Here is a 16,138-nt window from a genome sequence, read left to right on the forward strand (position 1 = left end):
TAGATAAACTTTATTAAATAATCTGAATGTTGATATTTATATATATTGCACAGTATCATACTTAAACTAATCCTGCCAAATCAGCAACAATAAGGAGATTATTGGCTCTCCCTTTAATGGTGACTACGAAGCTGAGTAACATATTCCGATAATAAGGTGTTCAATCTGTTCTTTTCGATTTCTCGGAAATAGTCTTGTTCTTTGAATTTATTTTATAATCATGTTAACTTTTTTTTATTATTATTTAAATAGTTTTTTCTTTATTAGATAAAGAAAGACAAAGTTTCAGACAAAGACAATTATTCTCTGAAGAGAAAATTAAGTATACATGTGCGCGCTGTCTGAGCATAGCCTATTCATTTAGTAATATTAAAATAGAGAAAATTTTGGAGTCGGAGATTTAATTGGATTAATTGAAATCAGAAGAATTTTTTACGTAGCACTATTCGTTTTTGAATTAACAAACCACCTTTGTGTATGCGGCAATGAATGCTGGTGCTCCCTAGAAATTATTCTTAAAAGTTCGTTTAAAATTTTCGTTTTTTTTTTTTTTTTTTCATCGAATTTATTTGCTTTTCCTCTCTCAGAGTTCAATGCTATTTGCATATTTTTTCATTCTGGCAATAAACGGAAAAAAGTAATAAAAACCAAAAAATAAGACAGGAAATGAATTATGATAAGCGCAGCGTTGGGCTATTCGTCAAACAGCCCTTGAAAAAGTCCGCTGAACACACAACTGATTGAATGACTTGAAAACTAAAAGTAACTCTTTCTCCCTTTGAATTTAGTGGCATTTGAGCTACAAAAAAGTCACATCCGGCTTGGAACGCGGCTAATGATCCCCCCCTCTCCATTTTTTTTCATTCCCAAAGTTCATTTTCCCAGGTATTTTTTCATTTGGCTGTTTCTGAGTTTCGATTCTTGTTCCCTCGACAAAAATGCATTTAATTTATGAGATATTAATTTTCTTTTGTTGGAAGTTATTTATTGAAAAAAGGTACGTGGGTAATTTTCTAAAATGCTTGAATGAAAATTTTCATGAGTGATATACTATTATTAATTTTATATGTAAAAGATAATGATTGTTATAAATCATTTATTGTATGTCTTATTTGATATTCATGTTTGGACGAACCTTGTCGAGCTGACTGGATGAACATGGAAGTGTGAATGGGGAGGGAGGATCTGATATTTTTATCTGTTAAATTATCACTTCAATATACACATAATTTTCTATTGACAGAATTACAAAGAGGTTATATCATATACTGGTTATTTAATATGTTTGAAATGTAACAAGCTTCATATATGGCTTTGAAATCAAGCCTTTTAGGCTACTTGTGGGTAAAGTAGTCCCTTTTTTTTTAGAGAAAAAATTGCAATCTCTCTATAAATATTTTTTGAAGCACTGCTTATTTCTTCGCTAACGAGTCTCACCGACAGTACTAGCATTTTGTTATTTTCTTCTACTCAAAATATTTTAATAGTCAATAAATTCGACTTTGAGATTTGTATAAAATTTCATTAAAAAAAAAAAAACTTATGCCTGTAATAACTAGTTCGCCAAATTTGGACAAAATCTATCTGTAGGAAATCTGCCTATCTGTACGTCAACGTGAATGCAACGAGCAAAGTGGTTGAAATTTGGCACATACTTTTATCACCAAATATATAGATGTGTATCGAATTTTAGCCCATATCCTTAAAAGGTTTGGTCCTTAAAGGTCGATCTATCTAGAATTCAAAATATATCAGCACGATAACTAAAAAACAAACAAAGTAAATGGATAAAATTTGATATATGATCGTGACTTGGATATTGTAAAATTTTGATCCCATTTCTTCAAAATGCAGAGGTCTAATTGCAAGCTCGGCTTTCTTCCCTGTTTTATGAAACTTGACTTAAATGCGTTGTTTTGTTTATGTAAACGAGAGGGAATGCTTCGCTATTTAAACAAAATTATTTCCATTCTTCATATGTATATAAGAAAATCTCCTTTCAAAATCTCTGAAGTACAACTATTAATGCGTGAGAAAATAAATTAAATGTGTTCAGCAGTTCTTTAACGACTGGAGTTTTAAATGTATTGAAATAAATTTGCGATTTAGAGATTACTTTGTTTTGTCTAGGTAGTAGTAAAATGAAAGAAATTTTGCTCTCACCGATGTATTTTGACCTTATTCCATTGCTGTCCCTCCTTTTTTTAAATATAGTACATTCCCGAGTATAGGGCCTAATGTGGCGGACGGGCAGGCGGATAACAAAAAAGCCGGATAGGCCAGAGTTCTATGAACTCATTTTTTTGCCCACCAATATCAGAAGACAAAATTTTTACACCAAAACTCACTGTTATAATACGTTTTTATTCATTTCTTATTCAGTACTAAGCCCCTCCATTTATCTCAAGCCCTACAGAATGTGATCGCGGCCACTGCCTTGTGAATCATTGAAGTAGTTGCCGGTTGCATATCGAGTTAAAACTGAAGTTTCTGCACTGATAGTTTATATACTGCACTGCACGTTTTAAGAATTCATTAAAGAAAAAGTAAGTTAAAGGTATAAACTGTTCACATTTTAACATAAATTCTACAATGCCTAACTTAAATGCAGGAAACATAAACAAAACATTAACTTAGTCGTAGCCAAGTTCTTAAGAAGATAGACTCACATTGATTTTATTTTTCATTGATAAATGATTACACAGTTATGAAAAGGTAACCCTAAGATAAGGATCAAAACTCACAGTTTTTAGTTTTTGAAAAAGTCCGGAATAAATGTCTATTTCAAATTTTAGCCGCTTCCAATGCCTTGCCCTCCTCCTTTAATTACGATAAAAGAAAACTAGCCTGATAGTACGGAGGACGAATAGTTGCTAACTGGATACTCTGCTACCGGAGTGTACTGTACCATCTCAGTAACCAGAGGCATAGAATGCCATAAATATAGTTGAACGTTTCCTGTGAAATAAGATGTAACTGTTCTGTATTGAGATAGAATTCCAAGTAAATATTGGAAATTGTCGTAATTAACAGCACAACACGAGCCTGTTATTATTGTTTTCCAGTATTTTAATTTATTATTTTTTCCAGTTTGCTATGTGACAAATATTCATATTTCTGGAATAAAAATCATGACATTTTAACTCGACAATCCATCTGTTTTTACTGCAAAGTATTCGATTTGATGTAGAATAAACCTTCCTATCGGATTTAATTTCTGTGACCTTTACTACAGTGATTGCATGATTTAATTTTTTTCTCCTGTGGCAGTACTTTTTTTTTTTTTTACTATAACTGTTAGAGTTTGATTGTAACATAATTTTACAGAGCATACGTAAAATAGCTGCATCGCAAATTTCATTTCGATTCCTTTATAATTTTACATAAATCCACGTGAAACACAGCCAGCTTTGTAAGATTGTGTAGACAGAAATTCAGTATGGGGTTTGAATATCTTCTAACGAGATATTTTTTTTTCATTATATTGACTAAACTTTTAATATTTGAGGGAGGATATAAGTTGCAGATGTATAAGAGTATTTTTTTCACCGCTTAACAGATGGAAGGATTGAAGTACAGGAAAAAAAAAAAAAAAAAAAAAACTGATTGTAAGAAAACGAAATGTATTTAAACAAACGAATGATGAAAAGAGGTACATATTTACGTCTAGAGGTACATACGTACGTCTTTATTCGTGAGAACTGGATTATGCAGGATCTTGTGTGATTGAATAATTCACTCTCTTAAATTAACTCTGCATTGCATCTTGTAGCCATTTGACAAAACGTTTTTATTTCCATTTATAAGCTTCACATGACTGTTCCAAAGGGAAACAATGAGTGCCTGGAAATCCCTTTTTAAAGACTTTGTGATATACATTTGTAGAAAAGACGATATATGGCAAGAGCGGTACTATAATTAGATTTAAACTGGAAACAGAAAAATACCAAGATGGCTGTCGTATAAATAATTCTACCATTAAAAATGCTATTAAAATATTTTATGTCATTGGGATATCGATTAATTCATAATGTAGTCAATTGGAACATTTTAATTGTTTTGTTAACGTTTAACCAAAAAAATAAACAAACTAAAAAATTTTTTAATAATTTTCCTAAATTATATGCAGTTATTCAAAACATGTGTAATTTTTTTTATTTAAAAAAAAAGCCATGCGTTAGTAACGTCACTCGGCGAGATTTGTTAAGCAAAGACATAAATAACAATTTTTTATATCAAACACAGCGGCGGCTCATTATGCTGTTATTCATAATCCTGCACTTCAAAGTGACGCATAATTGCGCTACTTACATCATTGTCTTTTATAACCAATCAAATTAATACTTAGATAGTAAAATAAGTTGCTTTATGCATTTTTTTTTCGTTTGACGTATTTTAAATATTTATTTTTAATTAAAAATCAAATTTGTCTTTATTCCTTCCTCATATCAAAACTCAAACGGCAGCAATTGAGTAACAAAATCATCTTGCATTGTTGGGTTAAAGTGAATACGCATTGCTTCATATTTACTAGAAAAATAATGACTCGAAAAAATGAGCAAGGTTATATGGATGCAGTTGTGCAATTAGGAGCCAACTCCATTTCAAACATTTTGAAATTTTCATCAATGGAAAAAATCAAATGCCGTATTATTCCGAAATCCATTATTGCGTTGTAAGGTGGCACGTACAACTTGTAGGATTAATTCAATTTTTCCTTAACAAACTAAATCAAGGCTTATAGGCACAGATTTGATATGCTAATATATAAATAATTGGATTATTGTGTGTGGTGTTAATTCGTTAACAAAATCCCGAATTAAAAAATGCTATTTAATTAAAAAAATCAACATTTCTTACATTTTTTTAGATGATATTCGCTAAAATTAAATTGATCATTACAAGAAAAAATATTTCGAATAGATTTTTCATTATTTTGGTGACTCATTATTTGTTTAAAAATAGTCGAAGGCATTTTAAAATAAGTTATTATTTTTTAACAGATTTTGTCTCGATAAAATGGAAATAAAATAGTTTATTTTTATTATTATTTTTTTTATTCACAGTTGCATACATCGAACTTCGCCTTTTGCTTTGAATTTATCTGCAATTCGATGTAGAGCAAGATAATTCATTTGTTAAAAAAGGGTTTGTAAAAAAATCCTTTTTATGTTCCCAAGCCCAGAAAAAGGCTCGCGAAGTTGCGCGTTCATCCTCGAACATGAAATTTTAAAAGGAAGTTTAAAATGCGTTGCTAGTTTCAAACTTTCGAAACAGGAAATCCCATCCTTTTAATTTGTTCAGCGGTTTCTCTAGGATTCGAAAATCTAGAAGCTCGTGTGACTCATCAGTTAAATTAAAAATGTTTTTATCTTTGAATTCAAGTAGATATGCTTTTATATTTGAAATTAAATGACGTGAAAAAGAATTATCTCATATGCATTTTTAGTTAAGCTGCATTTTTAAATGATTTCTTTCCTTCGAATAATAGAACTCCATTTGGTGATTTTAGTTTGTGCTATTTCATGTCAAAGGCTTTTTCTTATATTTATAAACACAATATCTGGATCTTCTTTTGAATTTCTTTCTAAGAAAATAGAAAAGTTAAGTTTAACTTGGTTTTTCGCCTGAAAATTTATAATGCTTCATTTATGCTTCTTTTGAAAGTTTCTTTCCTAATAGTTGATAAGTTTCTGTTTCAAAAACTGGCATTATTCTTCTATATAAGTGTACAGTTTTTAAATCATTTATGTATAACCGTAAATAATATATTTATTATGAACCATGTTGGACTCACTCGCTTTTGTTATGACATCCATAAAATAATCAATAATGAACTAAGCATCCAATTTTTATAGATTTAGTTGAAATTCAAACTTTAAATCGTATTTGCATGTACAGGGTTTCACTCGAATCCTGGCCCAAAAAATTTCTGTCCTTAGGGGTAGACGTATATTTCCAGCTGTAAAAATGTTTTAAATGACTTAAAGAATTTCATTTTATTTTGTTTCAATCGATAAATGTACTGCTAAAAAAATTAAATTTTTATACTGTCCCCTGATTTTCTGTCATATTTTATATTATCGACGCTCTGACATTAAAAAAAAAAAAAAAAAAAAAAAAAAAAAAAAAAAAACTCTTTTGCGATCAAACCTGATGAAGTTAAGAAGCTTTGAAATTCTTTGTTTTAGACCAATCGACTGTCTACTCGAGGAAACGAGTTCCGTTGATTAGATAATCTTCCTTGAGGTAGTAGTTATTAAAACAATCTAAAAGAGTGATATTCAAAGGCTCATAACTCTGTCAGCTTTAGTCACAAAAAGAATTGAACTTTTTTGATTAAAACTTTTGTGTGCTAAGCATGTTTTAATAAATGCAACAAATAGGACCGGATAAACTATATAAAAATTTTGTTTCTGTTATTTTATAAAAATTCAAATTTTCCAGCAGTGAATTTATTGCCTGGGACAACATAGATATAATTCTTTCCGTCATTCGGATCATTTTCCCAGTTGGAATTAATTATTGGCTAATACTGTTCCGTTGGATGAAACTTTATATATACGCATTATACATTCCGTTCAATTTTTTATTTTAAAAGGATAACTGTAAATAAGCTCTCGAAACGTATAAACTTCAAAACTTATATGTTTACTATTGTAAATATAGTAGTAAACATATAAACTCTCCCCTAACTATTATTAGTTATGGGGAAGTCAGAATAGGAGTCTTTAAATATGCTTTAAAATTAGCCCGGTAACGTTCAAATTAATTTAGAGCATAAATTTTAACGAATTTCTTTTCAATTATGTTTAAAATACTTAGATTAAGATAACCGTGAAGTAAAATTCTGAAAAAATTGAGTGAGTCTTAAAAAAAAAAAATCAAGAATCGGTAGTAAATAATTTTAAAAGAATATTTATAGATATATATTGAATTTTTTTAGATGTAGTAAAATATCAAAATAAATAAATATTATTTTCGTCTTTTCAAAATAGCGTTACTTTGATTTCTTTTTAACTTTGATATCTTCACTAATGGATGGTACGTTCCATTAAAAACCTGTTTATGAATTATATTGATTTGTTAGATTAGGAAAAAAAAATAAAGGAACAATTGAATGCAATAACGGAAGCCATGCTTTTATCCACGGAAGTGAAATTGTAACTGTGTCCTCAAATGAGGACGGTGTGCTTTAATGGGTTGACTAGGTTTCGAAAAAGCCTCTTGATTGCTACAATCGAACCAATGAATTTAAGTCAGCTGCGGGTATTTTGCTGATCCCACCGTTAGGATTTTGATTTTAAAAAATGGTTATTAACTCTGTTTCTGTTTTGTTTTGTCCCCCCTCCCTTCAACGGAAATTTGTATTTAGTGGATGGAATATAAACAGACTCAAACTATTGACTTTGAATTTTCAATAATAGCAAAGAAATTGTTTAAAATTCTTTAATTATATTTTAAGGTTATGTATTACATCAAGATTAGAAATTTGATTTGTATCGATGAATTACAAAATGTTCAAGTTTATTACTGAAAGATTCAATAAATATATTGTCTAGCAAATTAAATGTATTGAATATCAATACTCCAGATACTTCCAGATTAGATGGAAACTAAAAGCTTCACATTCTTTCAAAGAAATACTGAAAAATCGCACACAGGAGCATTGATCATTCTTTTAATGATCTCAGAAATGATCTCTTGTATAAAATATTTTAATTCGTAGGTACATTGAATAACTTTCTATTTTTTATATATCTTTCAATCTTAATGCAAATATTTTTTTAAAAAAAATTTCTTAATATTATGCTTTCAACGTCATTGAATTTTATATCGATGCATTAGTATGTTTCTTAAAGGATTGGTGTCCCCCCTCTCTCCTTCTTTTCCTATTGATTTTATTCATTCTAAAAAGGAAATTTTTTTCAAAAACGTATTTTTTTATTGTTATTGTTTATTTCTAAATTCTGAATGTAGCTATTTATCAATAACATCATCTATCGGAGTTGCTGTGTGTTAATTCGCGATACAATGGGGTTTTACTTTTAACATTTTCATATTTTAATTTCATTAATTATTTTTTTTTATTTTTAATTAATTATCATCGTTTTGTTTATCAAAACTGTATAGACGTTGAATAGGAATGAGATGATAAATCCTCGAACTCGATTTTACCTTTCCTTCATTTCATTTATCCAAATATTTTAGTGGTTATGTCAGTTTTAGTTTTCAATACTTTTTATTCCATATTTAATGCATTCAATTTTTTTTTTAAATCATCAGTACCTCTGGAATATTCTACATCAAGTACTTCTTTGATAGCCAAGATGCTAATCAAAAGAGTAAATAAAAACCGTTTCAGTATATGATATCAAAAAGCCTATTGACTTCTTTTATTTGAATAAAAAGAAGAGCAGAACAGGTGATAGATAATCTGTATTTCACTCTGTATCGGCCGTTTGATGAAAAACAAGCAATGCTACAAAGGATTTTTCAAGTGTTTTAATTCATCTAAAAGAAAATGTCCATTACTTTTTTTTAATTTAATTCTTATATTTGAATATTAGCTGAATTAAGGGGATGGTGGACTTCATTAGACGTTTTTGAGAATTATTCATTTAGAATAATGGCATTTTTTTATGCATATGTATTTTAAATATAAATAGGTCAATTATCTTTTTAAAAAATCTTTAAAAGGAACTATATTATTTATTTTTAGAAAATGAGATTATATATTTATTAAACTTTCAAAACACTCCTGGCGACCTTTTTCCTCCTTATTATCCTAAATAAATTTATTTACTACAAAATTGGATATGATTTTGAAATTCCAATCAAAAGTACATATTTTAAGAAATATTTTTATGTGCACGCACTGAATGTTAGAAGAATTTTGTATTTTTCTGAACTAAAATTGACTTGACTCTTGGCTATCTAAAATAACTCGAAGTATAACATAAAATGCATGCCTAATTTTTTTTAATCTTTAACCGTAACCTTCATTATCAATTTTATGTAATTTCTCAAAATTTAAGACTCCTAATACATTCCGAAGATATTAGTCCGTCATTTTGAGAAGCTGTCATTAAATATATATTGATTCCTCTAATCCTATCATATATAAAATGAACTAAACGGTATACATTTTATAATGTTATTTTAGTTGAAGATAAGCATATATTTGGATGATAAAATGATAAAAACATTTAATATTTTTGTAATTTTTTGCTTAAAATCCACCGTCTCTTTAAATGAAAAGCATTGAAGGAAAATTATTTGTAGGCGAGTGCTGGCAAATTTACAATGGATCTTATAACCCCCCCCCCCTTTTCCAGTTAATACACTCAAAGTTAAAGAATGTTCTTTAAGATTTCTTTATTTCTTCTCTTAAAATAATGATTTATTTAATGGTTTTATAATTAGAGAAATGTGCCAAAGCAACTAAGACGCAGTTTAAAAGATTAATAAGAGGAAGTGCGAATCAGTAAGAAGCCGAGTGGTGAAGAGGTTACAGCACATCAATGATTAAATATGCAACATTTTTTTATCTACTTCATTTTACATGCGCTCAAAAATGATGTTCTGCAACTCTTTGTACTGGACAGTACGCTTTGCTTATTCATCTTGTTCCTGTAATTTTCCTGTCGTCTTTTGGATTAATCGAATTTTCATACACAGATTGCTGGTATATTGTGTGAATATCAAATAATTTTATCTATAGTCATATCAAATTATTGAATTCTTCGAATGAAAAGGTTACAAAATAAAAGAAAAAAGATTAAGCGTGTCTTTGAATTACTTTCAAGACGTTGCTGCAACTTCAATAGATATACTGATTTTATTTCAAAAAGAACCATTCAGCTGATTGGAACATATGAAGAATTTTTTACTCCTCCTAAAGGTATTTTACGAAGTCTGGACATAAATAATAATAATAAAGCAAATCCTGTTTGTATAGAAACGCAATTTTCAAATTGTAATAATATGAAATCATCCAGATAAAATCTGATCTTACTCATAAAAATGGGTGCTTTTGGTTAAAGAAGATCTTCAATTAAATAGAAACGTTGTTTCTGCTTCGATTCAAAGTAAAAGAGAGAAAATCATCGTGTTTAGAAATTTCTATGATTACTTTGAGAGTATAGTATTGGCAAAACTGGTGTCTTGAGATTTGCATTTGGCGTTTGATGAAGCAGTTAGTAGGAAGGTAACCGTAATCAAAGGCAGGTCCATAATATTTGATGCCCTGTGCAAAATTATTGCTGTGCCCTTATCATTGCCTCCCCCTGTATGCATCCTTTATTACTACATACTCTTAACCCTCAGCAGTGTTAAAGTACACAAATATTTTTTTCGAAATAATGTGTATTCAAAACGCAGGAGATAGAAAAAAAGTCGTATGGGGTTTAAAATGGTAGACGCCATATTGTTGTTTCATATCACTTTAACTCGTTAGATTCTAAGAGATGGCGTATATAAATTAAAAGTAAGAAGAAATATACACACACTAGCCGCCTTTGGCGACCAGCCGGTTCGCCAATCTTAATGTTCGTTAAAATTTTAATAAAGGCCTTCTGTCATAACGTAAAATGTATCTCTTTAATTATCATTTAGCGCCCGTAGAAATTATGCGTTAAATTAAAGTGGAAAGGATTTATTATGCAATTAATATAATAATATTTTTTACTGAATATATGATTATGATATTTTACTGAATACATTTTTACATTTTTTTATAATATGATTACTGAAAACATAGTCACTGAGAGTTTAAACTTTATGGGCACTAAAGAATATCTTTCTTAATTCATGTAATATTTCAAGAATTTGTCAACAAAATTTTCTCAGATTCATCATGACCAGATCGATTAATTAACAATGTTTAATTTTAAATGCATCAAACACTAAGAAAATAAAACGAATCGTTTAAAATAATCGGTCAAAAACAGGTTTAAAAAAAGCTTCTTAAAAAACGATGTACTTTATATGCATATACAAAAAATATATAACTAACATAAATACAATTTAATTACAAAAGCATACAACTAACCTAAAAATAATTTAAATCAAGCCCGCATCCATTGATGATAATAGTCAACAATCAGAACACAATGCGCATGCGTGAATTTTCATCTCCAGTTACGGTAACGCAAATGCGTGAATTTTTCTACGCCAGTTGGGGTAATGCTATGCAGATTAAAAATTTTTAATTTCCTTTATTCTGTTTTATTTTAATTCAAAAGTACTTCAGAATGAATCTGAAAGATCGATTAATTAACAATGTTTAATTTTAAATACACAAAACATTAAGAAAATAAACAGAATAGTTTGAAATAATCGGCCGAAAAATCTTAAGCCTAGCCTCATTAGCGTGGGGGAAAATCTAAAGCCCTATTCATTTGGAAGTGGGGAAAATAAATTTTTTTTGGTGGGAATGTTAGTTTTTAATTAATAATTAAAATTCTAATTAAAAATTCAAAAAAAGGGACCCCAGGTGCACATTCCCGACCTCCAAGGTATACATGTACCAAATTTGGTAGCTGTAGGTCAAACGGTCTGGTCTGTAGAGCACCAACACACACACACATTGAGCTTTATACATACATATATATCTTGTCGGTTATATCTGTTTTATTTATATATATCTGTTTTCGGTTAACTTCCCATTCACCTTCCTTCCCCACCCCCTCCAAACTGGCATTATATAATAGGGTTGGGTGATGACCGAACTTCATCATCGCGATATATCGACCAACATATATCGATATTTCTCGATATAGCGATTTCTTTATTTATTTGTTGCTATTATAAATTATAAATAACATGCTTACTAATCAGAACAACTCCAATCAAAAAGAATTTTCATTTTATATAAGAAAAATATTTGTTTTTTTCAATAAAAATAATTATAAAATAATTGTATTAAAACCCCTTCAATAGAAGTTCGTAATATATCAAAGCAATGTTTGCATTTTACAATTTATTTAATTTTTCAATTTTCCATTTCATATTGTATTTTGAAAATTTTACCTTCTTTGCTATTAATTTACAAAACGTCGATTTCTTTCATAATTCATTAAAGAAAGAGAGAGAGAGAGAAAACGATTCAATAATACTTTTAAGACGGGAAAGTAAGTAGTTTTAATAAAACTCGAATTCGAAATCTGAAGTCTAATGTCTCGAAAAATTAATTATGCATATGTATTACGTAAATTTTTATTCTTATTTTAAAAGCATTATTGGCAGATTTAATTTAAATATGCTCTAGAATTTCAACAATAGGTGGATTAAATAATTAAAATTAAAGTATTGAAGCAGTCGTTTGTGCCGTAGCTAGTTGAGTACAGCTGAAGCGAGGAGACAGTCGAGAATAGCAGGCGTTTGTGTGAATAGTTTCTTAAATTCCCGCCTCCTGCCGAGTTCTATCTGGCTTTTTTGTGTGCTGTGGTTGTTGTTTACTACCTATTATTACTTGTGGGCTCCTGTTTTTTCTGAATGTGCTACTGTGTATTGCTTGTGTACTTCTCGATTGTGTTTTGTCGTCTGTATATCGTGTTTTCGTGCTAATAAACGTCGTTATTTGTTATTGAGGCCTGTTGACAATATCACCATATAAACAGTACTGGCGAACCTGTGCGAGTTTTAGCGGAAGTAATTTCCGTAACAATATCAACAAAGGGCGTCAAAGGTTGAAAATAGAACTTTATTTTATATAACATCATTTTCAATTTTATAGTTTTTATAAGCTTTATTTTTTCGAGACGACCATAGTTTTTCTAATCATTAGCAGAATAATTGATTATACTGTCTAGAATAATGCTTATTTTTTAAATATGTCTTAATAGTTACAATGCAAATCGTAGAAAACTATGTTATTCAATAAGCATTTTTAACTGTACTATATTAGTGAAAGAAATGTAAGATTTTTCTTGCTCTGTGGGAATTTCATGCATAGTGACACCCTCGTAAAAACTTTTATTTCTTCTGTACATTGAATACATTGCGATAAAGTACATATATAAATATATCTTCAAAATAGGGATAGATTAATTAAAATACTTACTATGATTCGAATTTCAAAGTTTGAACATTTCAAAAAGTTTCTTGCCATTTCCATCGAAGTGTTCGATTCAGTAAAATGGAGGGTAAAATATCATCCAGAAATTTTTCCAAAAGAATGATATTGTTTACATGTTGAATTACAAATGTTTCTAAAAAAGCTTAAATTTTTTAGATATTCCAAAAATAACTTAAATTATAAAATTATTCTTTCTCATATCATCTCTTACTTTATGAACTTTTTTTAACATATATTATATACTTTTATTAACATATATTATATAAAAATGAAGTCAATCAAAAATGACATTATTCCTCACTGAATGAACACGTTTGAAAATTAGATACTATAGTTTTTTTTTTTTTTTTTTTTTTTTTCCACGCGCTACAAGAAGTTGTGACGAGAAAAGGTTCGCTTAAGGCTACGAAAATATACGCACCATTGTAATATCATCACTGATTGGAATTACGGCCATGGACCGTGAGAATAAGGCTTAAGATGTACTAGAATACCCATTAAATCTTCCATCAATAATCCATCCATCTAACTTTCCAGTAATATCAATTTGTCTTACAAATATAGATGTTTCCGTCTAGTTAATTGTCTGTGCAATAAAATTCACTTTTTTTTTTTTTTTATTGGACGCGTAATATAAATTGGAGAAGATAGAGGAAATACAGATTTTAAACTACCCGCGTTTTGCTGCTATAGTTGTTTAACGTTATGAAGAATTTTCAATATTCTATATATTATGCAATCCGATGTCAAGATGAGTAGATACAATTTCATTTGCTCATCTCTAGTGATTACGAATTTGTAAAATTAGGTTCCATTTCCGTTAGTGTTAAAATATATTTTCTAATTTTGACAAAATTAATCTTCGGCAGCCTATACTAATGTGTAGTGCTAATGAAAAATAGCAGCTGTCAAAAATGATATTTAATACCATGTTTTAATTAATGTTGAAATATTTACATGTATGATAAATGTATGTTATATTACATGTATGATTACATGTATGTATGATAAATGTTTGCATGCTAAATGTAAATATACTGTGCCTTATGTTTTTTAATGGTGTAATTTACTGAATATTCTGTTGGATTCATGTTAATTTTTTTATTGTCTTATTTAAAGCATATTTAAAATTCTTTCAGTTGGCCGTCTAAAAGTTCTGGCAAATGCGCCATCTTTTGACGAACTGGAGCAAATGTTTTCTAATTTAAATCCTGGAGGACGTTTCCGACCATCCAATTGTATAGCTAGAAGTAAAGTTGCCTTAGTTATACCTTACAGAGACAGAGAAGAACATCTTAGAATATTTCTTCACAACATGCATCCAATTTTGCAGAGGCAGCAATTAGATTATGGTATTTATGTAATTGAAGAGGTGCGTATGCTTGTAATATCATTGGTTCTTGCTGCAACGCAAGTTCAGCGATGAATTAATGCTACAAATAACAATAATCCAATTAAGGAAATATTGCAGTAAACTTAATAGTTCTAAGACAATTCAACTGTAATCCTAATTTTAACCATAACAAAAAACGCATGGCTGAAATTCTCGACTTAATTAAATAAACGATAGTAGTCTGAAACTTGACAATATTTTTAAATTAAGGTATGTTTACCTTGTATTTAAAGTAAGATTTTCCATTTGTCTTTCCTGAGTGAGTGCTTACACCAAGTGAATTTTTAAAAAATTATAAACCTGGAAACTTATCAATGAGAAAGAAGAAATACATGTTCTCCAGTCTTTCAGGCCTGGCTTATCCAGTTAACATAGTTAATTTCGTAAATATTTTCTATAGAATAATAAACATTTAGCTAAACTATTTCCTCTGGCAATTTTGTCTCTGCTACATGTTAAGGATTTGAATATTCCGAGCACAACTATATCACTTACAAAGTTGGATGTACTTCAGAATCATCAAGCTAAAACATAATTTTAAAGGAAAATGCTGTTTCTATTAGCTTGTTGAAATTTTTTACTTCCATTAGTTAAACGTGACCTATTATTAACAGTTATATAATGAATTGGGGATGCTATGTGCTTTGGAGAATGAACCACATCTTTTCATATTCTGAACTATTTTATTAAATTGCGGTTTAATGTGCAAGCAAATAACCATTAATATTTTGATTTCAATACATTGTGTTACGTGTATTGTAATTGTGATAATTATTGCAATTTTTAAATGCGAAGTTTGTTTTTTATTATTATCAATATTATAATAAATAATATATATATAATATAATATATGTATGTATGTATTTGGTATATGTAATATTAATCCTTACATATTTTTTTGCCATGAGTATACAAGGCATCCCAGACAAGTGGACCAAGAATTTATTTCCTTAAATATTGCATCTCGATATATATACCGGTGACAGTTTTTTATAAGTTTCTTACAATGTAAAAGTGTGAATTAGTAATGTGTGTTTTTCTTACTTACGCATATGTACATGTAAAGTTTCATGCTTCTATCCGCAAAATTTGCAGAAATATAAAAAGCAAATTTGTTTACTTAACCGCTTTTTCATATCTCGAACTTGTATTTTAATAGGTCATTCGTTGCAAAATTCATGGATAATAGGCTTATTACAGTAGGTTATTAGAAGGACTGGATCAAAAATAATTATTCATTTATTAAAAAATAGTAAAAAAACATGTGTTTATAAAACTTGTTCAAAATGAACGTCGTCAGCACTTGTATAAAGTTGGTTTCTTCTAACAAAATTTTCATATACGTGATGCTGCGTTACGATTACAAACAACATAGATCATGAGCATTTTTAAACGTTCCTGATTATTAAAATACATAATTTTTTTCGAAGTTTTAATTTAATATTTACAATTGAATACAAAGAATTTTATATTCTTGTTCGGAATTCCACCACTTCTCTGAGATATCTTAAATTTTCAATTTCTTGTTTCTTTTCTCTTCTTTATTAAATCGAAGTTGCAGCTGCCATTAAATCAAAGTGAGCAAGATTATGGGTGAGCAATAGCAATTTTCTTTCGAGTCATAATGATAGAACGTATATATAGAAAAATATAGTGGACGCCAT

At 29.0% G+C, this 16,138-nt stretch overlaps 1 protein-coding gene across 1 annotated transcript in view; it reads left to right on the forward strand.

Annotated features, from left to right (window-relative positions):
• The window catches only part of LOC129960417 (beta-1,4-N-acetylgalactosaminyltransferase bre-4-like), a 68,893-nt gene that overhangs the window by 40,766 nt on the left and 11,989 nt on the right, over window positions 1-16,138 (forward strand). Inside the window, exon 3 of the mRNA XM_056073840.1 lies at window positions 14,221-14,453. Within this exon, the coding sequence (XP_055929815.1) occupies window positions 14,221-14,453 (233 nt within the window). The remainder of the gene's footprint in view (window positions 1-14,220; window positions 14,454-16,138) is intronic.

This window comes from Argiope bruennichi, chromosome X2 (assembly GCF_947563725.1).
Source record: "Argiope bruennichi chromosome X2, qqArgBrue1.1, whole genome shotgun sequence".
NCBI classification, from domain to species: Eukaryota; Metazoa; Arthropoda; class Arachnida; order Araneae; family Araneidae; genus Argiope; species Argiope bruennichi.